Raw genomic sequence first — 25,617 nt, forward strand, 5'->3', positions numbered from 1 at the left:
AGGCAGGGAAGAGAAAACCCCCAGGAGAGCCGCTGCCAGGACCCGCTAGCAGGAGGCATTCAACACCTGACAGAGGCTGCTGGGCAGCAGGAGAAGACTCTGTGCAGAAGGTGACACTGGCGTGGGCAACACCCCATGCTGTGCTCCCTCCCCCAGAGCAGGCAGCAAAGGGATCCACGTTTATTATTCATGTGGTTCACACTGGGCTGAGAAAGTGCACGTAACTTGGACATAACAATTTCTGGACTCTCATGTCACCAACAAGGAGGAATTATTTAAATGAATGAAAGCTCACAGTGGGTTCAGAGGAAGTTTAGTTTACCTGCACTGAATAATTAAATAAAAATGTGGGGAAAGATTTAATCCAGGGCTGCTACGGTTTTTAAAATCAGGCAGTGTGACATTCCTTTCATGCGGGATCACGAAGCTCTGAGCGCACATTAATTGCAAACTGGGTCGGTGGGTCTGATATCACTGCCTTTACTTGCACCAGTAGCCCTAACGCCTTCCAATTAATTTGTCTGCAAGCGACTATTTGCAGGAAGGGGAAGCGAAGGAGAACGTGCAACCCCACTGACAGAGCTCAAGCACTCTAGTAAGCCATTACACTGCCAGGACTCCTCTTAACGAAGTTTTCAAGACGAGGATCACAAGGACTAATACAGCGGTCATTTACATTGCCGAAGAGTTGTGACTTCAGCGGGACCACCTAACGAAAGAAGTTATTCCGACACAGAACTGGATGTAGTTTGGTTTCTTAGCGAATACTAAATTGAGTCCTCACTTAGATGTAAGATGACCCAGCTACACAGCTATTTACAAAGCCGCTCTATGCAAAATCAGGTAAAACGCCGTTAAAAAACAAGTCTTTTTAGAAAGGCACTCAAGTAAAGCCACCTAGCATCAGGAAAAGCAGATACACCGAATCTGAAACCACCAGCGGGAAACATTCTCGCTAACCAATTAGTTGGCTAGATTATTATCTAGCTAAAAACGTGTTGAAAAACGGCCATTTGACGTGAACTAGAAGTCTTCCTCTCTGAAGGTTTTAAAACAGATCCGCGCACTTCAGGACCGCCAGGACGTTTCGGCTCTGCCCGTTTGCAGACGGGGCCGCATTCAGGCGTGCTCGGCGGCGAGCCGCCAAACGCGCACCGCTGCAGCTCGCCACCGCTTGTGCGAGCTCCCCGCGACTTAAATCCTACACGCCTTCATAGCATCTCCTGTTTTTATGCAAAAAAAAAAAAAAAATCCACCTAAGAGAAAGATAGCGAAAAGCCTCATTAATTGAGGAAGACGGCGGTCTAATCCCAGCCCGGGGCGTGGTGCCCCGCGGCCGCGCTGTCTCGCAGCCTCGCACCGCGGCGCCGGCCGCTCAGCTCCTGCGGGCACCGAACCCCTCCGGGAGCGGAGGAACGATCCCACCGCCGGCAGCACTCCGGGCGGACAGCCTGCCAGCCAGCCAGCCCACCGCGCCCCGGCAGACCCCGCCGAGGCGGCGGCGGAGGGCCGGCCCGCGGGGCTCACCTGCGCTGCCATCACCCGCTGCCGCTCGGCGATCAGGCTGCACTTCTTGCACTGGCAGTCCCGCCACATGCAGAACCGCTTGTGCCCCTTCAGCGGCGAGGAGTAGCCGTGGTTGCGGCAGCGGGCACACTTAGGCAGACGCGGCGCCTTCTTCCCCGCCGAGACGGCGGCGACGCCGTCCGCCGGGGCGGCCGCCATGAGTGCCGCCGCCTTCCCGAAGCTGCCCGCTTTGTCCCCCGGCCCCGCGGCGTCCGAGGGCTTGCTGAAGGCCGGGGAGTCACTGGGCATCACGGCGGGCCGTGGGCTGCCGGGAAAGGGGTCGGCGAGGCTCGCCCCTGCCCCGTCCCGTCCCGCCACCCCGCGCGTTTTGCGGGCGGCAGCAGCCCTGCTTCGCCCCTCCCGCCGCGGCGCCCCCGGCCGGTCCGTCCGGCCGCGAAGCCCTGTCTCCCCCGACGGGCAGGCGCCGGGGGTGGGGGAGCGGCCACCCCTCCCTCCCCGCTCCTCCCTCCCGCCGAGGCCGGCCTGCGGCGGCCGTACGGCGAGGAGAGGGGGCTCCCGGCCCGGCCAGGGGGCCAGCCGTCGGGTGCGCGGCGGGGCAGTGGGCGCTGGGCCGGGGCGGCCCCAAACGCCCGGCTTAGTGCTGGAGGTACCCGCGGGTCTGGGCTCAGCCGCGCAGCCCGCAGGCGCCGCTCGACAACGCGCTCCTCGCCCCGTGGGAGGCGGCTCCGCGGCAGCCCTGCGGCCTCGCTGCCCTCCTTCCTTGCCGGGGCAGGGGCCGGCCCAGGCCGCATCCATGGCGGTAACGCCAGCCGTGCTCCAAGGGAGACAGCCGGGATCCCGGGAGGCCATTTTTAAGCCCTGTGTTCCCCTGGGTTGGGCAGGCCGACTTTGGTTAGGCGGCCAAGATGGCCTGGTCCAGGGAGAGGTGTGACCCCCAAATAAAACACCGGAGTTGCCGCAGCTCAGCTGCTCTCCTTTGTGAGGCTTCTGGCTGCTTGCTGGACTACGTCTCCTGTTAGCAGGTTACTTTACACTTAGATCCCTAAGTGGGTATAAACACACTTGGGTCAATAACTGTGTGGGCAGGTGAACCCAACAAATACAGACAGTGAGACCGTGGTGACAACTTGGGTAACCAGCACGTGTGGAGCAGGTGTGGGTGGCCGGAGCAGGTATGCTTTGCAAGGGAAGATGCTTTTTTCCTTTCTTTTTTACGTAGGCTCCCCTTCCAACTTGGCACAATATGATTTATAGACCCATGCAGCTCTACAGATATTATTTACAGTATTAATATTGTGTCTGTTACACCTTTAAATCTTTCCACGCTCAACTTCAGATGACACTATCTTCATGCTGAAATGAAATTATTAAATTACATCTCAATCTAAGATGAATGACAACTGTCAAATGAGTGACTCAACAGAGATGAAGCAGAAAGCACCTGAAATTATGTGAGGCTGATTTATAAAGATTGCATAAAGATTTCTATAACCCTAGCTTCATGACTCAGCATATCAGATGGTAATAAGTTACAGTAGGTAGAAATTTATTTCTCCTAGAAGAAGCCAAGGAAAGCTTCTCCCTCTTCAAGATCAGCTATCTCCGATCTAATTCTGCTCAGACTGAGCCTCCCTGCTGGAAAGAAGCAGTGCTGATCCCAGCTTGAAGAAAGCCCCAGATCCTTGCTGCTTGATGCTTTCCATTAGCATTCACTAAATACATTTAAAGAACTTTTTCCTTCATGGTGCAACATAGGAGACATTTATGGCGCTTTCCATCCCCCAGAGAGACCTTGTTAAAACACTCCTGTTAATCCCCAATCTCAAGCATTCAGATGGTCCTCAAGTGAGGCACCAGCAGAAGCTAGGTAGGCTTGACGCAGGGGTGTGACAAGCATTCAGCTCACAGAATCTGAAACTTTTCCTTTGTATCGCTTTGCTGGGGTGGACATTTCTGATGTCAATAATTGCATGTTTTCATGCAAAGATGGAAAAGATGAATATAACAGAAAGGAGTTTTCCTTTTGTTTTAGTAGAACAAAAATATGATTTGCCCATACACCTAATGGTGTATGTCACTAATACTTAAGGAGGTGAACAATGCAGACAGGTATGCTTAGCCTCCTATATTGAAATATGAAATTCCTCCTTGAATGAAATCAGTTGAGATCTTCCCAACTCATAGGGGCATTGATTAGGCTGTGAAGGTGCTGTCTAGGAGCGAGTCTTGAAAGTGAAACTCCACAGTTTGTGAAGTCCTGTGCGTGGCTGAGCACACTGCAGGGATGTTTTCAGATGCTCAAATGCAAATTGTCTTGAAGTCAGCTGAAAATGCAAATTAAAAAGGAGATGAAAGGAGGCTAAATCAAAAGAACAAGAAAGGCAAAATAAAATAAAACCCAACAAACTGAGGTATGAAAAGGTAGGAGAAGAAAAAGCACATGAGAAATGACAGGAGGAGGAAGAAGAGAAAAACTAGAAGGAGTGAAAAAAGTGAAAAGATAAGAGCAGCACAGTGCATAAAGCAGGCAAAGACAGACAAAGGAGAAATAATAGCAGTCACAAGCTGCTTATATATGACTTTTCACTGGGAGTTAAGTGGGACAGCCAAGCTCAGAGATAAATCACAAGATGCAAAAAGTGCAACAGTTCCAAGAACATTAATTCAGCTGTCTTTCACATAACTAGTATTTTCTACTCCTGCTTTTCAGGCTAACTGTACAGATCTGTATTATTTGTAATGTTACAGAAGCTATTGGTGAGGAACAAAATATTAATGTTAGCATCTATGCAGTGTTTTGTGTTCTGGATGAATACCACCATGAATACAAGTACACAGACAATCAGTTAATGATGAATTGCTTTGGTTTTGCTAGCTCAAGTCACACTTTGAGTATGGTTTTAGTGTGTAATGTTTGTCTCAGTTTTTTTAAATGGGTATTTGGTGAGGATGATAACACATTACTGGATTTGACATCCATTGGAGTCATGAAGGAATAGGAGATGATTATAAACTGCCAGCAGTTCTAACACGAATCAGAGCAATCTCACTGCAAGTCTTCAGGAAATCGCAGTCATTCATTTAATGTAAGTCTGGGCATCTCTGATTTGAATCCAGCAATGATGTCAGCGCCTAAACATTACTGCAGTTTGCCGGCAGCTTTGGAAATAACTGTAATTAATGTTTCTGGTGGAAAAAATTACATTAAAAGAATCAAATAACATTTTTGCTTTTTTCCTAGGTAGCTGATAGTTATCCTTCAGCTTTAACTTTTTTGCACAAGTACAGAATGTCATCTGTTAGTGACAATTTGTCGTTTGCCAATGCATGCCTGTGACTGATTCCTTGAACCTTGCAAAAATGTTTTATTTGCTAACAAGATCATAATTTTGAAGAACAGATGTGAACAAGCCGTGTCCCCACCACCACATTTGGCATGACTGATCCCAGTAGAGAGGTCACAAATTAAAGAGGACTCAATTCTGACACCATTCGACTCGGAAGTGAAGACCTTTAGTTTCACAGAAGTCAGTGGGGTTGAGTGCATTTAGTAACCACATCTTAGAGATCTGCTAGATCTGATTCTGTTGAATATTTTTTTGCTGTCACTGGGTCAAGCCAGAGGGGTTTTGCCCCCTCTGTTCACAGCAGATCTTTTTGACTCTCCCAGGTCATTTTACAGACCATATCACCAGGGCTGGTTGTGGAATCCCAACAGAGCCTCACCTGCAGGAGCCATGAGGGATAGAAGGTAAAACATCCACAATGCCAGTCCACATTGTCTGAAGACATAAACGTGTCCATAAACACTCTGGACATTTAGAATAAAATATCAAAGGCAGCCAGAGGGAGTCAAGCAAAGGAGGGAAACGGTGCCAGCACATTCCCCTGCGGCACTGACAGTGTCCGGGAAACTACTCAGTGCTAGACTTTAGTGCTTGCCTGCAGCTTTGGGTGTCTTGGCTGCCCTACAGCCATCAAGTTAGCAGCATAAACAGGTGTACAGCTACCCCATCTCCAGTCCTGGAGCTGTGTTAGTCCACATGTGTCATTTACACATGTGAGTCATCGGCTCCATGTCAGCTGGTCTACTTGTTTGAGTAGCCTCCCATGCAACTGTAAGTAGTTGCTGGAGGGACAGACATGATCGTGACAACTAGACCGACTGAACAGATACTTCAGGAAAAATCCAGTAGGTGGCATAAATAAGCCATGCATTTTTTTCAGTTTCACTTGTATACTTGTGCCATTCTCTTTTTTTCATTCATTCCTTATTTTAAACCTCCTTTAACTTACAGGAAAGCTGAAGTTTTGCCCCCTGGCTCTTAAAACACAACCCCACATGCTAAGTTTCGTATTCCAGGTGGAGAATTTTCTCAAGACTTTCTGGCAGCACATAGTTTTTTATTTTTTGGTCTCTTTCTGTATTCATGTTTTGACACTTTCTGTTTTCAGGTTATACCTCTACAACTGCCTGCACCACAACAAAAGGTAAGGGTTTCTTTTTAGGACAGGCAGATCTGAACCCAAACCTTGCCTTGAAATGCCCAATATTTACAAAATCAGCCCTAGAGTTGCTGTCTCAGACACTTCTCTGTGATACTATATTAGTGTTGGCACCAGCAGCATTACTTAAAATCAATTAAATCTGATAAGCCATTGATGGCTTTTGATAAAAGTCCATCAAACTGAATCTTTCATTCAGACATAAGATTTCAAGTGCTTCATTCTTTCTTTCTCCAAAAAATATTGCTAGGGCATGAGGCCTTTAGGTGTAGGGATCCCTGATGTGCTACTTGGTCCTCGTCTCCTTAAAGTCCTTTTTCCTTTGGTGTCTTGGTCTCGGGGTCTCATGTTCACTGAGTGAACAACTGAAGCAGTTTATAGGGCTGCCACCACTCAGCTATTTGCTGCTTTTCCTCAATGAGAGTTAGAAGAGTCCACAGGGAGGGGGCCCACAACCTCCCATGAGCTCAGGGATGTCTTTCTGCATCAGTCTGAACAAAGCTGCTGTGCCCAGCTCTGCTTTCAAAGACTACTGGTTGATGGCAAGGTGGGTCAAAATGTGTACGTTCTTCAGCACCCTCAGTTCATGTTCTCTTCTCTTGGTGCAAATCCAGACCCACTGGGAAAATAAGGTGTGATGCCCATCCAGGGGACCCTTCTCCAAAGGGTGCAAGAAGGGATGTTGGCAGGGGGCAGGGAACAGCATCAGCTGTATCCCAAATTAGAGAACAGGCCTGCCACAACAGGTAACATGCCTTAAAGGCAATTGAAGTGGGAGTTTCATTCCCATGCTGCTTGCTGGTGTTCTCCTGACATGTGGAAAAGGAGCTTCCACATCAGAAAATTCACGAGCTACAGCTGAGAAAAGCCACCAGAGATTCTTGCCTGAGCAAGCAAGTTTGTTGGCGAGATACACACTAGTCAGATTCTAGAGTTTAATGGTCCAAATGTCTGGCTTATGATAAAAATTATTTATGTAAAAAAATCTAGAAAAGCCTGCCTGTAACAACAGGTGGCTCTTCCCCTTCATAGTTGTGGGCCCAGCCAATGAGATTGACCCACAGTGCTCAATAAAAACACGATTCACTGGAAACAAAATTCACTCTGTTACATCATGCCAAGTAAGTACAAAACCAAAGCAGTTTTCATGTACAATGAAGCAAACAGAATGGAGATATTTTAAAAATGCATATGTTTGTCATGTCACCACTGTGACTAGTTTTACTAGTAACAGGGATAAAGAAAAGAAAAAATTACCATTTTTTTCACTAACACCTACATTTCCATTTCCTCATTTTTTTCATGCAGGTCAGAATAATTTCATTGCAGATTTAAAGGCTGAAGAGAACACAGTGTCAGCTCCTTGGAAATTTCAATCATTGTTAATAATTGACTTGGATAGCTATTTGAAAGCATTATTAGGTCCGACTTACAAAATAGAAGTAAAAAAGTGAGTACGGGGAAACCACTGGATTGCTTCTTCTCAGTCTTCATTGTTCATTTTAGGCACACTTAAAAATTAATTGGATCCAGTGACTTAGAACATTGAAACTCTTGCATGACTCATTAAGCTGACATTTCTAACATTTGTAATTCACACTGTAAGAATGATAGAATCACATAAACCATCTACACATTTGAGCTCTTTCATCAGGGTAGGACTACTGCAGAGAATGCAGTTTCGAATATCATCATCAATTCAGCTCTAAGACATCTGTAATGGAGCTGAGTTTGACAGACTGCCAGCGTGTGACAAACTAAGCTCCAACCTCTTAAAAACAGGCAACACAATTAATTGCTACTTTTTTATTGATAGTCTTTAATCTTTTAATGGATACAGTTAAATTCCCACCTCATTGAGCAAGCCCATTGGTATTTAAAGGAACAAATAGATCATTTCAAATTATAAAGCACTTGCTTTATTACCTATGCTTTCTTTTGAATTGTTCATGTTTTTATTATTTTACATTCTTGATCTTCAGTAACCTAAAACTACTGGAGCTTCATGATTGTGAGGGATAGTCTTGACTGAGGTAACTGAAGGGGCAGTTTTTGCTGTGTCCATTTATTGCCTGTCCAATTTATTTCGGTATTTGTGCATTATTACTTGCTGCTCCTAATTCCGATGGTTGATAGAAGCAAATGTTTTGTTACAACAGCTTCTTCTGAATTTACTTTCTTCTTTTTTCTTTAAGCCTAAATAAAAATATCTTTTTCACATAATATTCTGCTCTCAGGGGAGAACGTTTCATTCTGTGGGACTTCCCACTAAAATCAGTCAGTGTGGCACACATGTCTAAGAGCAAAGTTTTGTGCTGCTCTTCCCCCATTTCTTCCCCTTTCCCGCATGAAATCTTTAAAATCCTCTGAGGAGGTGCAGGCATGTAGAGGGGTTTCTGGAGCATTTGCTCCAGAGACTATTGATACGGTGTAAAAAGAATAATTTGCCAGCTATGGCGCAGACTGCTTTCAAGGTTAGTACGTGGCAAAGCGCTGGAATTTCTCTGTTTGAGGCTGCCTCAAGGCGGGACAAGATCGCCACTGCGTCGTTGACGACGTGGAGATTAGTTATAGACTCACTGGAGCAAATGAAGGCGCACAGAGAGGCAAAGGCGGCGGCTGAGGTGGCTACAGCTCCTCTCACAGTGACTTCGCCCTCTGCGCCACCAGGGCTCCCCCCCTTGCCACCGCCCAGGGAACAGCAGCGGAACATTGATCCTTCTACCGTCCCATTACCCAAATCTGAGACTGAGCCACCCTTAATAGACCTTTCTGAAGAGATGGAAGTGGGACATAATTGCTGCAGAGCCCGAGGGTTGGGAAAGTCAGGCGGTAGCGTGGAGGAGTTATTCACGCTGCAGCCAGTCCAGGTTACTGTGCCTGGCCCGGACCTGGCCAGGTTCTGGAGAAAATTAAGAGAGCACGCACTTGCGGACAGTGATTTCGGGGCCGCGGCTGCTATGGGTGGCAGGGTATTAGCTTGCCCGGTATATCGAGGGGATGGAAATGGCCCACCTGAATGGGAGCCATTCAACTGGGGAGTGATTTGCCTTAGACAAACAAATACAAAACAGGGCTGCTAAAGAAGCGTTGTTACTACAGTTAGCGAAGGACAACGCAAACGAGGATTGCAGGAAAGTTATTGCAGGGATGGCAAATCGTAACCCCACCTTAACCGAACTAATGGATGCTTGTGGGAAAGTAGGAACCACCACATTTCAGATGGAGCATTTAACAAAAACGTTTGTGGCAGGTAAGGTAGTTCATCGTTGTTATACATGCGGGCAAGAAGGTCACTTTAAGAAAAACTGCCCTAAGAAGTCAAAGCTGAGTGGGAGAGGTAACTGTTTTGATGTGTCATTGCTGTGGGAAGCTGGGGCATTTTGTGAAGCAGTGCAGGTCTAAGTATAATGCTCAAGGTCAGCTGATAACAAGCAGCTGCAGAGCACAAGGAAACTGGAGGAAGAACGCGGGGGAGAACCGTGTGCTGATACAAATGAATCTTCCCAACCAGCTCCAGGCCTAAGCAGTCAACTCGCAGCCTGAACCGCAGGGAGCACCGGACTGGATGTTACCACAGCAACCGCAATCACAATAGAGAATAGCAGAGTGCATAAGGTACCAATGAATGCCGTGGGACCCACTGGAAAGGGGTTAAGTGCACTATTACTCGGACATCCTAGTGTAACCTTGCAAGGTCTATTTGTTTTACCAGGAGTTATTGATGCAGACTATACATTTTGGTTATTGATCTGAAAGATTGTTTTTTTTCACCATGCCTTTACATGAAACTGACAAATGCTAATTAGCTTTTTCAATACCTCGTAGGAACAACATGGTGCCTTGTCAATGATATCAGTGGACGGTATTACCGCAAGGCATGAAAAACAGTCCCACAATATGTCAATGGTATGTGGCAGAAAAAGGTACATCGTGTGGATTTAGAGACACCAGTAAGTTTATATGTAGCCATTGCCAACTATCATCTCATGGGATTACTGGGACAGTGGAATGAGCGCTGGCAGGATCCGCTACACGCTCTAGAGTGGCTGTTTTTATCCATTCAACCACAAAAAACAGTGAGCACTCAGACTGAGCTGATATCAAAAACAATCACGAAAGGACGCACACGATGCGTTCAACTCACGGGCCAAGACCCCAGTCAACTGATAATTCCCATTGAACGCGATTATGTAAGCTGGTGTATGGCAAACAGTTTACCATTTCAATTGGCCCTGGAAGGATTTGAAGGGCAGGTATCTTATCGTCTTCCCGATCACAAATTATTACAAATTCATTCAGAGTTACAAGTGATTCAAAAGCCACTGGCAGTGGATAGCCCAGCACAAGGCCCCATGGTCTTTACTGACGGCTCTGGAAAATCGGGAAAAGCAGTGGTTACCTGGTATGATGGAAGACAATGGCAGGAATGGGTGCATTTAGTATAGGGATCACCTCAATTGGTTGAACTTAGTGCTGCCATTGTTGCTTTTAAAACATTTTTGCATTGTGCTGTAAACACTGTTACAGACTCTGCTTATGTAGCAGATGTTGTGCAGCGTGTTGATCGTGCGCTACTCAAAAAGGTAAACTCAGAACAATTATTTTCATTGCTAAAAATGCTATGGACTGTAGTGAACCAACGTATGCATAGGTATTATATCTTGCATATTCACAGCCACACCAGTCTGCCAGGATTCATATGTGAAGGGAATGCATGTGCCGATGCTCTCACAGCCCCCGCTTGGACCCCTCCAGTGCCAGACCTAGTTCATCAGGCGTTTCTGTCTCACCAGTTTTTTCACCCAGGGGCTCGGGCGTTAATCCGTCAATTCAAGATCTCTTTTGCAGACGCGAAATCTATCACTGCCGCTTGTCCGGAGTGCCAATGCCTAGGACCCGGACTGGTGTTTCCACACGGGGTTAACCCATGCGGCTGCCAAGCCTTGGACCTGTGGCAAACGGACGTAACGCACATACTACAATATGTTCATGTCTCTGTGGATACTTTTTCTAAGGTTGTGGGGGCGTTGGCCCATGCCCGCGAGAAAGCAATTGATGCCATCTCACATCTTCAGCAAGCCTGGGCTGCCCTTGGGATTCCGAAACTTATTAAGATGGACAATGGGCTGGCATATGTATCTACATGCATGGCCTGATTTCTCACCTCCTGGGGGGTGGAACGTGTTACTGGCATTCCTCATTCCCTGACTGGCCAGGCCATTGCGGAACGGTGCACCACACTCTGAAGCAACTTCCCGAAAAACAAAAAGGGGGAATGAGCTCTGAGACCCCACATGCTCGCCTATGGAAGGCTGTGTACACATTGAATCATTTAACTGTGCCAACCGGGAAAGAGTGTCCTGTAATTATCTCTCATTTTTTGTCTTTGCAGGGAGGTCATCCTCCTGTCAGGGCAAAGGTTTTAGCATGAGACCTGCAAATGGGAAAGTGGACAGGTCCATGGGATTTAGTTACCTGGGGATGTGGGTATGCTTGTGTTTTAACAGATGCAGGGCCGCGGTGGTTTCCCACCTGGTGTGTTAAGCCTGCTTTGGATCCTGGAGCTGACAAGAGGACACCAGCCGATAGTCCTTCTGCCGACACCTTGGGAGGGGAGTCACAACGTTTGGGTGACTCTGATGTGGAGCCTGAACCAGATGCAGTTTTGTGCCTCCTTAGCTCAGCCTGAACAACCCTTTCATACATGTCTAGTGGGGGTCCCCTTAAAGGGATCTGAAAGCAAAAATTACCAAAGGGTTTATTCCTAATTTGTGGGGATAGGGCTTGGCCAAGGTTGCCCAGTAAGAAGGTGGGAGGTTCATGTATGATAAGCAAATTAAGTCTACTAATGCCTACACAAAAAGTCATACTAACCATACTAACATACGTAAGGCCAGGCAAAATTTAGCTTGCTGGTTGCAAAAAGAGCTAACCAAACTTCTAGAATTTTAGAAGCATTAACCAATGATGTAGATAGTATTCGACATGTTACCTTACAAAACAGAGCTGCTATAGACTTGTTATTATTAGCGCATGGTCATGGATGTCAGGATTTTGATGGGATGTGTGGCATGGATCTGAATGATTGCTCCAAGTCAATTCATAAGCAGATCAAAGAGCTCATGGATGCCACACAGAAAATACAGGAACAGCATGGGTTTCTGGATGATTGGTTGGGTAATCTGGGAATTGGAGGGTGGCTAGTCGGATTGATTACAATGCTATTAATGGGATTGTTCATGATTTGTATTATCATGCTTGTATTACCGTGTTTATTCCCCTGCTTGCAAAGGGCCCCGCGGCAGATGATAAACATGGCCTTTCTGGCTCAAGAAAAGAAAGGGGTAATTGTAGAGGGGTTTCTGGAGGAGAATGGTCATGTAATGAGCCAGACGTATGAGAGTATGGAGTGAGGGCCTAGCTGCGTGACAAGAGTCATGTAGTTAGTGTCAATAAGCTGACCTTGGAGAGAAGAAAGGAGTTAAAACAGCAGTTGACCAAACAAGAATTGAGGAAGTAGCCAAGGGGAGCCGGACATGGAGGAGAAGAAACAGGAACTGATGGAACCAATCAAAAAAGGACCAGTGGCAGAGCAGTAACCAATCAACACATCAAAGAAGAGTGTGCTCGAAGCATGGACAGTAATATTAACCAATAGCAATGCACATGCTTGCAGCCAGGGAAAGTACAGGTGTGTAAAAGGGACAGCCTATGCTTAATAAAGCGTCTTCACTTTGATTCACATTGGATTGTGTGGAGTCCAGTTTCTTCTCCTCACAGGCAAGGGGGGGTGCACGAGTTTCAGAATTGCCTCCAGCCGCAGCTGAGCTCTTCCAAATATTTAAATCAAAGTCAAACAACTGTTACTTAATCAGGCATGCTGTGAAGTGACTTGAAGCTGCTGACCTTTGCATCTCCTAGTCTGAGTAAAAGGATTTTTCTTCCCTGTTGTCCTGGCTCTCTTGCCCCCCAGCCTCTCCTGGGGGGAGCCCCCAGGGCAATCGTGCAGTTCTGAGGTGGTCCCCAAATGCTGCAGACAGCATATTAGGTCTCCTTATCTTCAAGGGCTCATGGGCTCATGCCTCCTCCATGCTGTTCATGAATCCTGTTCAGAGGAAGGACCTAGGAGATCTGGGTCCCAGGAGACCTACACCTCTCAAGTAAGGCTTGCTTAATGCTATCAAGATGCAGATAATCAGAGCACTTAGTTGGCTTCCTTTGGTAACAGTTTTCTTCTATCAATCACTTGCATGTTGGTCAGCAGTGTTGAGGTTGATGGTCTCTGTACATCTTATATGCACATTGGCTAATTAATTAAGAGTAATTGAGTTTCTGCAATTCTAATGGCTAGAAGGTGCTGAGGAAGATGACACATTGTTACAAGTTATTTCAACTGTCAGGCTATTCATTTTAAGTAGGCTGGCTTTGTCTAGACACAGAGATGCCTTGCCAGGTGATGGGAACATTGTGTAGAAACTAATTAGTCAGACATCTTAATTTTCTGTCATCCCTATTCAAACAATGTCTCTCGCAGATGCCAGAATAAAGGTGTTCTGAGCCCAGCTCAGCCATCCTGGCTAAGTGCATGCAAATATTCACATTGCCTGAGTAGAATATTTTTAAATACCCTTGGAATTTGAAATTGTAACAGATAACACACAGTAAGTCTGAGAACAAAGTGTAACTTTGCTGCATGGTTGTTTAAGCTATTATTTTCTCTTAACTGTTTTTAAGAAACTAAGGCATGGAGATTACCTTTTCACTACCGGAAGGCAGCTTCTCTGAATTTACAATAATGACATCTTAGAAGATTGTTCATTAGGCACTGAAGATAAGTAGGGTGCATCTAAAATTGCCTAAGTATCTAGTAACACAATAATCCGTAACTCCTCTCTGTAGGACTCACTGTGGTCTACCACCTGAATTATATATACCTTAAATACCTGCCTGGATGCTCACTTACCTGACAGCCCATCAGCCTGGTGATGTTCTGGTCCACTGGGTAAAGAACACATGCCTTAACCAACTTCCAGTAGCTATTTATTCTTATGTGCTCCAGTGAGATCCCTCCTATAATTTTTCCAAAGCAAACTTTGGGAATAAAATGAAAATTACACACACAGACCTATTTAAAAAAAAAAAAGATCACTCACCTGGTCACATCATGATATCCCCTTTGATAAAATAGGAGCTGTTATGGAGCCTGGCAATGTTGTTACAAGGAGTATCTTGCACTTACCTTTTCTTCCTATTCAGAGGTCTCTAAAATCATTGCTGTGGTCAATATTAAGTTCTAAGGGGCACCACCTGACCACTCATGAAAGATGGTCAAATGTTGTTATGTTGTTATGTTGTTATGTAATGTTGTTACAAGGAGTATCTTGCACTTACCTTTTCTTCCTATTCAGAGGTCTCTAAAATCATTGCTGTGGTCAATATTAAGTTCTAAGGGGCACCACCTGACCACTCATGAAAGATGGTCAAAATAACTGATGTCCCAGACCAAGTCATGTGAGATTGCACTGTTAATCGTAGTTTGTAAGTGGACCAGTGAAGGTGATTGTGGTAGAGGGCGACAATGTTAATTCTAGCATTGGAATTCAGGAGTGCCCTGGCCTCAGATTGCTGGTCAATATAACCCTCCTTCTGGCAGGGGACCGGAGGAGTGACTTTCACACACTGCAGTTGTGTTTTGATGTAATCAAAGCAGTGGGAAAGACAACCTCATTATGATGAGGGACTCGTTAGGTTACTCACAATCAGCAAAGCTGGAGGGAAGTATAGGAGACAGGGATAGAAGAGTTGCATGTTTTCGTTGCAAATCTGGACTCATGCTTTCCCCAAAGCTTCATTTAAAGCCAAGGCTAAATTTCTACATGCAGCCTCCTCTCCACCTTTGCCCCACCAGCATCTCAAGGAGAAGACTTGCGGCAGTTCAGGATGGCAAACGAGGCATCCTTGTGCTGTGTTTTTGTTTAACATTGAGATCGTCACACTCAGCTCTGCTTGCTCACAGAAGAGGATCACGTTTGCTGCCTGTGGAAGGCAATCAGCTATTTCAGGTACTTTCAGGCAGTCTGTGTAACATTTCAGGTGAAAGTCTTTGGGACAGCTAGTTCCTCAGCTCAGGTATTTCTGTGTTGGAGCAGCATATCCAACTCAGCTCATTTTCATGCCCCTCAGTAATAATGCGTGCCAGTGGTGGACTGTGGTATCACCTGGGCAGGCCTATGGCAGGTGATAGCCTGTTTTCCAGGTTTGCACCTGCCAAAAAGAAGCATTTTCTTTCAGGCTTGAAGCTAATAACACACAAACCTTTCTGCAGCTAGAAGAGAGTTTTGGCCTTGATCCTCAGCTGCTGTAAATTATGGCAAATGTCCCTTTTGATCTGGCTGCTGGTCAGGGGAAGGGGGTGACATGTTTGTGTGGTTATCACACTTCATCTGGAAAAGGCACACCTGGACACCGGAAACTTGTCTCCTGCACGAAGTTGCAAGGCAGGTGATTTTTGTTAGCATCCTCAAGAAAATCATCCTGTAACTTGAGGGAAACTTTAATTCCTGGAGCAGAGCTACATCTCAGAGCCTGGGTAGCCATCCTAATAGCTCTTGCTCTTGGGTAGACCAGTTCCTTACAAGGCAAAAAATGCCACCCCTAGAGATTTTCTAGAAGGTAATGTCAGGCTCCTAAACTACTATGCTGACTTGGTAGAACAGCTGCAGGGGTTTTGCAGTTTAGCACAGGGTTATCTGGTGAGGTTCCTTTGTCGATGGAGCTTACATTTCTGTTAGCAGCATCACTTCTTCCAAAGGCAATGCTAGGGCACAGGCCACAGCGTTTTTCCACCTCCTGACCACAGATCTCAGAAGAATACTGCTGGGCCTCCTTGTGAGCATAAAACTTGGGTAGAAAACGGTGGCCTACTAATTGAATGTGAAGTTAGTTAGAGAAAATAATTACCCAAGACCAAGACTTGCATATGTCGGCTCATACATGCAGGCCCTGACACATTAGCAGTTGAAAGGTTATTAAAAGAGGAAGAAAATGAGTAACACAATACCAGAATACTAAAAAAAAAACCCCACAAAAAACAAACACCCAGACCGAAAACAAAACCCAACAAACCCCAGTAACAACGTGCTCTCTCGGGGTCTGGTGCCCTCCTCCGCATGCTCGCAGCAGCGTTGGATTTATCCCGCCGGTAGAGGCCTCCCCGCTCCGCAGAGCGGTCAGGGGGAGGCGGGGCAGTGCCGGGGGGGCGGGGCAGGACCGGACGGGACGGGACGGGAGAGCCGTCGGGCGGCGCTGGGGGGACATGCAGCACCCTGCTGGGGTGCAGCTGGGCTCTCCAGCAGATCAACGGGGTTCGGCAGGAAGGCACTGGATAATTTTGTTTACATATCTTAAAGGAGGGATTTACAGTCTTAATCTGGAGCGTGTTTTCAGAAACTCACACACATACCCATTTTGGTATATCTACGTGTGTCTCCTTTGTCTCCAATTCTTGACGCAATTCTGACCAAATATGAGTTGTTGTACAAAGGCCAGAATGGGCAATTATCTTATGACACAACAGAGACGATGACAAGCTCACATTCATTTAAAAACTCACGCAGGCTTCCCAAGAACTAACTAACTTTTCTTGCAGAACTAACCAGAAGACCTTTCTCACCTTCAGTTCTATCTTTTTGCTTTACTGCCCCTTTGCAAATCATCTGTATGGCTTGTTATCTCAGCAGTCACATACAGTGGGATGTTTTAAATTCCGATTTACAGGACTTGCCTCTTAGCAAAACAAAAGTGTGCTTTTAAACTTCTTCCTTATTTTCAACTTCGAGCTTGTTAACACCTGTTGTTTGTCGGGTTGATGGTGGTAGCCTTTGGAGCTGTCTCCCTGGGACACACTGACCGTAAATGGTGTCAAGTTGCATTACATCTTCCGGGATCAGGTGCTTCTCTGCTCCATCTGAAGTGGACAAAAAAAATGCACAGACTGTTTTTTGCTCTCAACACACTGCCAACTCTGGTCCATTTTTGCTCTCATTGCACTGCCAACTCTTGTTTAGTTCACTCTCTGGCAAGTTCTCCTTCGGCATTACAGATTTCTAACTTTCACTCCCACAAGCTTATATTATTTTTCCTCAGTTGTTTCAGTCTGATTTTCCTAAACCAAAGATCATTTTATTATGATCCTGTGTTTCTAATATCTCTCAATCTCTTTGTACAGCTGTTCTGCTCACACTCCTCCCAAATCAGCATCCACTGCAGAAGGCATTAACATGCTTCTTGCGCCTCCTGTTAGGCTGGTGATGCAGATTAAACCACCACAATAAAGGGCCTCTGAGCATATATATGTGGTTGGACTGGAAAATTTTAATGATAAATTTGCAAGAATGAGTGCATGGTGGTGATGGTGGGGAGTGCATTTCCTGGGCCAGCCCCTGCCTGCTCACACCTCCCCACTCCCAAAGGGTTGTAACTGGCTGGCTCTAAGTCTCACTCACCCCTGGGAATGGAGAGAAGTTGCTCTTCTGGCCCGAGAAAATGCCCCAGAGCAATGCAGGGGCATGCAGGACGACTGCCAAAGACAGCAGGTGGCTTTTCATGCCTCAGAGAAAGGTGTGATACCATGTAGGAAGTAGAGAAGGATCTTTATTAATCTGCCTCTTCACCATGGTGTGCAAAAGAAATGGTGTATCTTCATCTCAGTGAAGTTAATGTGGCTGAGTGAGGAAGGACAGTATAACTGCAGGAGCACGAGCTCCCCTTTCAACTCTGCCGGCAGCCAAAGCTCTTAAGGCGAATGCAGCAAGGGCTATTTCTGCAACAGTGGCTAAAGCCATTAAGTGAAAAGCTAAAGAAAAAAATTAGCAGTATATCTCATAGAAATATCTCTTTGCTGCTTCCATTCAGATCAGCACTTACAGATCACACAAAAGCACATGCACTGCTTTGAAAAAATGTTACCCCTTAGGTTATCTAAATAATAATCCTGGAAATAGTTGTATTGGTGTTTAGAGGACATGGAGATTGACGTCTGCTATTCGTGGCTGAATGTATTGAATCATACTCTGCATAAGAGTATAATGATGCCCTTATTTACAGGTCTTTACTGTAGAGGTCTTTGAAGGGCAGTTTTGTATAGCAAGAATTATTTAAAGGCAATTTATCTTTGCTGATACTGGCTGTGTTGGCTAACCAAACAGAAAATGCACAGATGTGGTTCCCAGTGAGAAGTGGCCAAGAGGAAAGACTACCACTCACCCAGTGGCACAGAGCGAAGGAACAAAGCACAGGTGGGTAAAATGATAGAGGGGAAAAAAAGGTCCATCAAGCTTGTCTCCTGTGCCCCCTGCCACTCCCTTTAAAGGCCTAGCTGAAGCACTCACAGTAGGTACCAACTGCTTGAACGCTCCCATTTTCCCCAATGATCATCTCATTCCTGAGATCTCTTCAGGGATCACGCATGGGGTGGGTGTGTGGATTATTTTTCTTTTCACAGGAAGAGCTGAGAGTGCATATCCTTAAGGAATCAGAACACTTAAAACAGAAGTATTGAGGCACTGAATTCATTAATCGCCTATCTTAAAGAACCATCTGATATATTGACCAATGTATGTATACAGCTGTAAGCTGTAAAAGTGGCAGGAAAAGAGACGTGCCATTTTACAAACAGCTTTAAGAAGTTGTTACAATCATCTTCGCAAAAAAAAAAAAATTGTTATAGTATTTCCTGAATAGTGTCTCATACAGAGGTTGCCAAATATTCTTGCAGGTAGCATGCAGTTCTGCAGCTCCTTAACAGCACTTTGCTGTTCAGTGATACTTGTTGAGAAGATATGAGGTACTGATATGTTGGATCATGTCTTACCAACCAAACAGAAGGTGAAGCAACTGATGGAAAAAGACAGCAACCAGGCAGCTCAGCTCTAACCAGGCACTTTGGTTCAGTGTGTGCGTGTACAGAGACACAACAGTCAAAGTGAAGTGAAATGGGCAGGAATTTTTAAATTGACTTCTCTAGGCATTGCATTAGGCTGTGAGTAGTGAAGGCTAATACTTTCACAGTTTCCAGCTGAAATATGAAACAAACCTGAATCTGGGTACTGCTTTGCTCTAATCTCATTGTGGCCATTTCTAAGAGTGTTTAATGCAAAATCCTCCTTGCATGTTTTCCAACATTGCTCCTTGACCTCCTACCTCTGTCCCTTGTCCCATGCCAGGCTCTCAGAGGCAGGTCCAAGCATCCCCATGTGAATTGAACATCTGAAAGCATCTCTTTTTAGTGAGGAAATGCTTGTAGTTAAGCTTTCAGTCGGTGGACCTGGATGCAGGCACAAGAGCAGGAAGGGATGGAATCTACAGACCCGCATGCAGAGAGAGCCCAGTGAAGAGGCTGCTTGCAGCTGAAGCAAGAGCATGAGCACTGTTCCAGCCAGCTCTGCTGCTGCCTTTCAAAGGCAGAAGGATATCTGTAGCCTTTGGGCTGCTTCCATCGCAGCAAACGGAGCCAGTCCTCTGTGTCAGGGATCGATGACAAGGCTTGCATTATTCACACCATGGCTGAAATGGACCCAGAGCAGCCAGACTTAGACAAAAGTATAAGACACCAGGAGAAACAGACGTAAAAGCTATTTCTAGAATAACTTGAGTTCTTCCAGCTGTATCAAGAAGATAAAACCTCTGAACAAAAATGCCTTATTTAGTCATTGCATTTAGATCAATATTGTGTTGGCTCATTTCTATCATTTTAAAACTTGGTACCAGTAACCCTTGGTTCTCATCTCTTAGGGTGATTATAAGTGGCAGCTTCCCTTAATGTATGACCGTATAACTGTCTTGAAAAAGTGCCAGGGCTTTTAGATATTTACTGACAGTTGGAGTTCAAAGGTGATGACAGTATCATGCTTGGATGTACTGAGAGTCAATCATCATCTGATCTGAACTGACAAACAAATGCCGGGGAGAGTGTGTAGGGGGAGCTCAGTTCAGAGCTGGTATGCATGGTAAACCCCTTAATCCCAGCACCTGTGATAAATGTTATCCAGCATTAGCAGGTGGAATTAAACTCAGCTTGCAGAGGGCATTGGTGGATACAAATGCTTTTGGAAATGTCTTTATTTCCTGGGGAAGGGGCTGACTTCTACAGTGTGAACTGCTTCAGGTGTCAAACTCTTGGAGACAGGAGGACCATCCAAGAGAAGAAATGTTAAGGGTAGTAACTATTCTTTTTTTTTTCTTTTTTTTTTTTAATTGCTCAATCCATTAAGTCTCCCCTAATAGGATTTTAGGCCAGAAATTACATTCACTGACTTTGGTAAAATAGTCAGTTTATTCTGTACTTTTCTTCTATATCCACAAACACATCCAAAGTTTTGGTTGCTTTTGGCAATCTTCCTGAGATGGCATACCACAATGACCTTACTTCACCACGCAGCTAAAACTGGCAGCACCTTGCTTTACAAGGCGTTTTAACCCAAGACAATGAGCTTTCAGGAAGAAACTGAACATTGCGTAGAAATGGACTCCACAGCTTCATCTAACATTTTCTAAAGCTCTAGGAGGCCAGTTCTGGGTCAACCCTTTTGCTTACCAGGAAAATGGCACTTAGACCTGACTCTTGCATGCTGTTGGAAGGGTCAGATTCCTCCCCAGACTTCTGACAGTCAAGACCATTAGAAAGCAATGCAATCACTTAGAAAATTTTAACCCCTAATATGTTGGTTTCTGATACACCAATTCTTTACAAGGGGAAAAAAAAAGAAAAAAAAGGAAGGAATGTTGATTTCCGCATTCCTCTTCCTATGCTTATTTCCAGGTTGAGAAAAATGTATTAAGATACGTTTGGTGGCTCTCCCTGTGTCATTAGACACCTAAACACTGGACTAGTTTTAAACCCTTCTACAATAGTTGCGTGCCCAGGACTCCCATTAATTTGTGGAGGGAGAGACAGGGACCCGTCTCAACCCAGAAAATAACAGTCATGGCCCTCTGCTCTGCAAAGTTAACTTCACAGGTGTTTCAAATTTTTTTTTAGCCTCAGGCTACCATATGAGGAAGTGTGGTCTGGATGATCGGGTAGTGAGGTGGATTGTGAACTGGCTGAAGGAAAGAAGCCAGAGAGTGGTGGTCAATGCGACAGAGTCCAGTTGGAGGCCTGTGTCTAGCGGAGTCCCTCAAGGGTCGGTACTGGGACCAGTTCTATTCAATATATTCATTAATGACTTGGATGAGGGAATAGAGTGCACTGTCAGCAAGTTCGCTGATGACACAAAACTAGGAGGAGTGGCTGACACAACGGAAGGCTGCGCAGCCATTCAGAGGGACCTAGACAGGCTGGAGAGTTGGGCGGGGAGAAATTTAATGAAATATAACAAGGGCAAGTGTAGAGTCCTGCATCTGGGCAAGAACAACCCCATGTACCAGTACAAGTCGGGGGCAGACCTGTTGGAGACCAGCGTAGGGGAAAGGGACCTGGGGGTCCTAGTGGACAGCAGGATGACCATGAGCCAGCAGTGTGCCCTTGTGGCCAAGAAGGCCAATGGCATCCTGGGGTGTATTAGAAGGGGTGTGGTTAGTAGGTCAAGAGAGGTTCTCCTCCCCCTCTACTCTGCCCTGGTGAGGACGCATCTGGAATATTGTGTCCAGTTCTGGGCCCCTCAGTTCAAGAAGGACAGGGAACTGCTAGAGAGAGTCCAGCGCAGAGCCACGAAGATGATTAAGGGAGTGGAACATCTCCCTTATGAGGAGAGGCTGAGGGAGCTGGGTCTCTTTAGCTTAGAGAAGAGGAGACTGAGGGGTGACCTCATTAATGTTTATAAATATGTAAAAGGCAAGTGTCATGAGGATGGAGCCAGGCTCTTCTCAGTGACATCCCTTGACAGGACAAGGGGCAATGGGTGCAAGCTGGAACACAGGAGGTTCCACTTAAATATGAGGAAAAACTTCTTTCCGGTGAGGGTGACCACACACTGGAACAGGCTGCCCAGAGAGGTTGTGGAGTCTCCTTCTCTGGAGACATTCAAAACCCGCCTGGACGCGTTCCTGTGTGATATGGTCTAGGCAATCCTGCCCCGGCAGGGGGATTGGACTAGATGATCTTTCGAGGTCCCTTCCAATCCCTAACATTCTGTGATTCTGTGATGTACAAATACACATGTGCAAATGAAGCACAGTAGCAAGGCAGTAGTGCAACAACGAGAATCATTGTTTAAAAAACTATTTTGGGGGCAAAGATCTATTGGATGTGTTACTGATTAACATATCTCCTACAGTAATACAGTGGCACTACTGAAGAAGACATGACCAGATGGCTCAGCATACTCTTTTAATAAAGTCAGACTTTGGAGCATGATCTACAGGCTTTAAAACTGCTGTCATAGAATCATGGAATATCTCAAGCTGGATGTGATCCATAAGGATCATCAAATACAACTCCCTGCTCCTCGCAGGACTACCTAAAAACACTGTCATAAGATACAAGCCAGTGTTAAAAGTATGATTACTATCTTCCTCAAGAAAGCACAACTAGACTGGTTTTGGTCAAATCAGTGCTAAATAAACAATATATTCTTGGTAAAACTGAAAGCAGAAACTTGTCCCTGGTCCAAATTCTATCCTGGCAATATAATGTCTCTCCACTAGACAAAAATTTAATCCATTAGATACAGGCAAGCATGTATAAATAAGTGAACTAGATTTTCTGTAAAATTTGAACAAGTTCTGGAGAAAGATTAAAGCAGTCATCCTTTTTCTCCACTTCATCAGCTTGATTTGTTTAACTCCATCACCGTGTGTGTTTTAAACTTATAAAGAAAAGCACGGATTATCTTGACTTTGCTTCCAGACAGTTGTTCGAACTGTGGCAAGAGGTGGCAGATCAACAGATCTGAAAATGAAACAAAAGCCACTCCTGCAGTGCCCAAGGTGGGGAGATCCAACTTGCACTAATTCTGCTGAATGAGAACCCTACCCGTCTCCTAAGTGAACAAGGAATTTATTGGGAAGCCTGCACTGGTGTCATGCACTGCATGTGACCAAGTCTCAGGCCATCGAGTGGATGCACGAGTAGGGCACAGCTCAGCTCCCTGCTACACAGGACAGCCTGGACCCACTGTCTCCAATTGAGCACCACTGGCAAAGGGAGGGGTTTTTATTTGTGTTTAATTTTTTACAGCTGCTGCTGACATTTGCCATCAGTCTGGTATCAGAAGGAAAACCTGATTTTCACAGTAAGTTGGCAAGTTGGTGACATATCTCTTTAACTAGCAGGTAGGACCCAGGCGAGACAGCATCCACACAAAATTAGACGCTAAGTGAGGAGTAAGAAGTTGGCCAAACACAGAGGTGCAATAGTAAAAACTGAGTGACCTCAAGGTAGGGGGAGGGGGCTTGTTTGGGACTCTTACGTTAAGCCATGACCCCCCAGCAGAGAGACTTCACCTGCCCTTTGCCCAGGGGACACTCCCAAGCACTGGGGTACCAGCCTGGCACTGGTATCACACAGTACCTGCAGAGCTGGGCCAAACCAGCTCTGACAGAGCTCACCAAAACTTCATGTGGTCCAAGCCACCAAGTCCATGTAGGCGAAGTGGGATGAGGATGGATTCAGTGGATCCCTATTTCAAAGGACTGTGTAGGAAAAGCTATCTGATAAGGACTTAGGGAGGGAAGGAGGAAGGACACAGAACAGAAGTGTTCAGGTCCCTTGAAGGAAAGCATTGAAGCGTGTTTCTCTGTCTCATCAGGTAGGTCTGAACTGACAAGGATATGGAGGCACTAGTTTAGGACTTGCTTTAATGCCACCTAAAAAGCATCCCCTTCACCAGGCTGCCAGGATTGTTTGGAAGATAAAGCTCAAAGGCTTTTACTTCAGTTGGTAACTACTTTGCAGTTCAAGCAAACTGCTTGAACACTGTCCTTTGGTGCCTCCCCATGACGCTTCACATGGCTGAGAGGCCATTTCTCTCCCAAACAGCAAAGGGTCCAGTCTTCGCAGCACGTGCAAAACCAGCGAAGGCAGATCATCTTGGGCGAAGCTTTTTACTCTGCCAGTCAGCAGGAAAAAAGCTAGTTTGGGCACTGATGCTGTTTGCGTCAGCAGCCCCCAATGGTTGAGCTATCCCTGCCTTGACTTACCAATCTACCCTGTTTTGCTGCTGCAGTTGTAATTTGCAACATTTCTATATGATGACAAATCACATGTAAAACAGGAGAGGAATAAAACAGCATAATGAAATTTTATTCTGAAAATATGGCAAGAGTCTAAGGCACTTCAAACATTTCAATACACATGACTAAAGTGAATGTGACAAGGTAATAGCATTCCATAAATATGCAGCGAGAACTATGCTCAGTTCCACTCAAGGGGAATATACAGCTGGTACCTCTAATTTTACTGTCCAATAAACATGTATGGAGCTTATAGACTGACACAGTTAATAAAAATATGGTAACAGGACATGTAATTCTTCATGTAGTTTTTAATTATTAAGGAATATAAAATGTTGAGAATACTGTGCGAGTTAATTTTATAGATACTAGTATCTTTCATATAAAAAGTTATACATTATCCCCAATTAGCAACACCTTACTTAGTGAACTTCAGACCTGATGAGAGGCTCTATCCCCAATACCAACCCACTCACCCACCAGCTCAAGATCCACGGAGCTGACTACATAAGCAACTGCAACTTCTGAATTTCAAAGTAATTAAAAACATCAAAATCATGTTGGAATGAAATTTATGAAAAGGTTACTGTGGTAAACTCTAGGCACAGTAAATACAAGTATGTTTTAGAATTATGAAAAACAAGCCACTGGGATACCCTGCATGGATAGCTTTAGAAGTCTTAGGGTGCACATAACATAGGAAAGCATAATCTATAGCAAAAAAACCAGGATTTATGCCAGTGTACAGAAAGACGAGTAGGTGAGCAAAAGAACAGTTCTGGCTAAGGTTCTCAGCTGAGCACTACTTAACTATATGCTTGCTTCAAGTTTACAGTTTTCTATCTTTAGCACTAGATCTCTGCTTTCACTTTGCTGGTGAGTTCAGGCACAAGACAATTACATTCAGTATCTGTCTCAGTAAAACAGTAACATTTAGCAGCTTAAAGATGGCGTAGAGGTTTTTACAGATATTCACGCGCTACTACTCAAACGTGGCTCTGTGCATGGGACCAGGAGATGTCTTTCTGCTAAGCCTAGGAGTGCCCTAAAAAAGAGGAAAGAACAATTAATCAAAGGGAAATTATTTCGGCCAGCCGAATGAGAACACAGCACACACAAGCACCCTGTTCAATCCCTTGCCTTTAGTTGCACAGATTTATCTTTTTTTTTTTAGCAGCAGTTTATCAGAAGAGTGAGTTGGGGCTTGGAGAGCAGGTGGATAGTTGCCAGAACACCTAGGACAGCTGCGACTCCAGAAACAGTTGTGTTTTCATGACGAGGTCAATAATTAGCATTACAACGATGCAACAGCACCTCTGCACACTAGCCAGAGTCAGTGAACCCTGCTAGTGAGCTATCTGTACCCCCAGATAAAAAGGAAGAGGAGGAGGACAAGGTATTCTTCAGCCA

At 45.4% G+C, this 25,617-nt stretch overlaps 2 protein-coding genes across 3 annotated transcripts in view; both read right to left on the reverse strand.

Moving 5' to 3' along the window:
• DMRT1 (doublesex and mab-3 related transcription factor 1) overlaps positions 1-1,815 on the reverse strand; it is a 65,767-nt gene extending 63,952 nt beyond the window's left edge. The window contains exon 1 of the mRNA XM_068423509.1: positions 1,528-1,815. Within this exon, the coding sequence (XP_068279610.1) occupies positions 1,528-1,815 (288 nt within the window). The remainder of the gene's footprint in view (positions 1-1,527) is intronic.
• A 22,438-nt stretch (positions 1,816-24,253) lies between these two features.
• The window catches only part of KANK1 (KN motif and ankyrin repeat domains 1), a 38,063-nt gene continuing 36,699 nt past the window's right edge, over positions 24,254-25,617 (reverse strand). For both annotated transcript variants that reach the window (XM_068423304.1, XM_068423303.1), the window contains exon 11: positions 24,254-25,252. In XM_068423304.1, coding sequence (XP_068279405.1) covers positions 25,190-25,252 — 63 coding nt within the window. In that variant the 3' untranslated portion in view covers positions 24,254-25,189. The remainder of the gene's footprint in view (positions 25,253-25,617) is intronic.

This window comes from Nyctibius grandis, chromosome Z (assembly GCF_013368605.1).
Source record: "Nyctibius grandis isolate bNycGra1 chromosome Z, bNycGra1.pri, whole genome shotgun sequence".
In the NCBI taxonomy this organism is placed as follows: domain Eukaryota; kingdom Metazoa; phylum Chordata; class Aves; order Nyctibiiformes; family Nyctibiidae; genus Nyctibius; species Nyctibius grandis.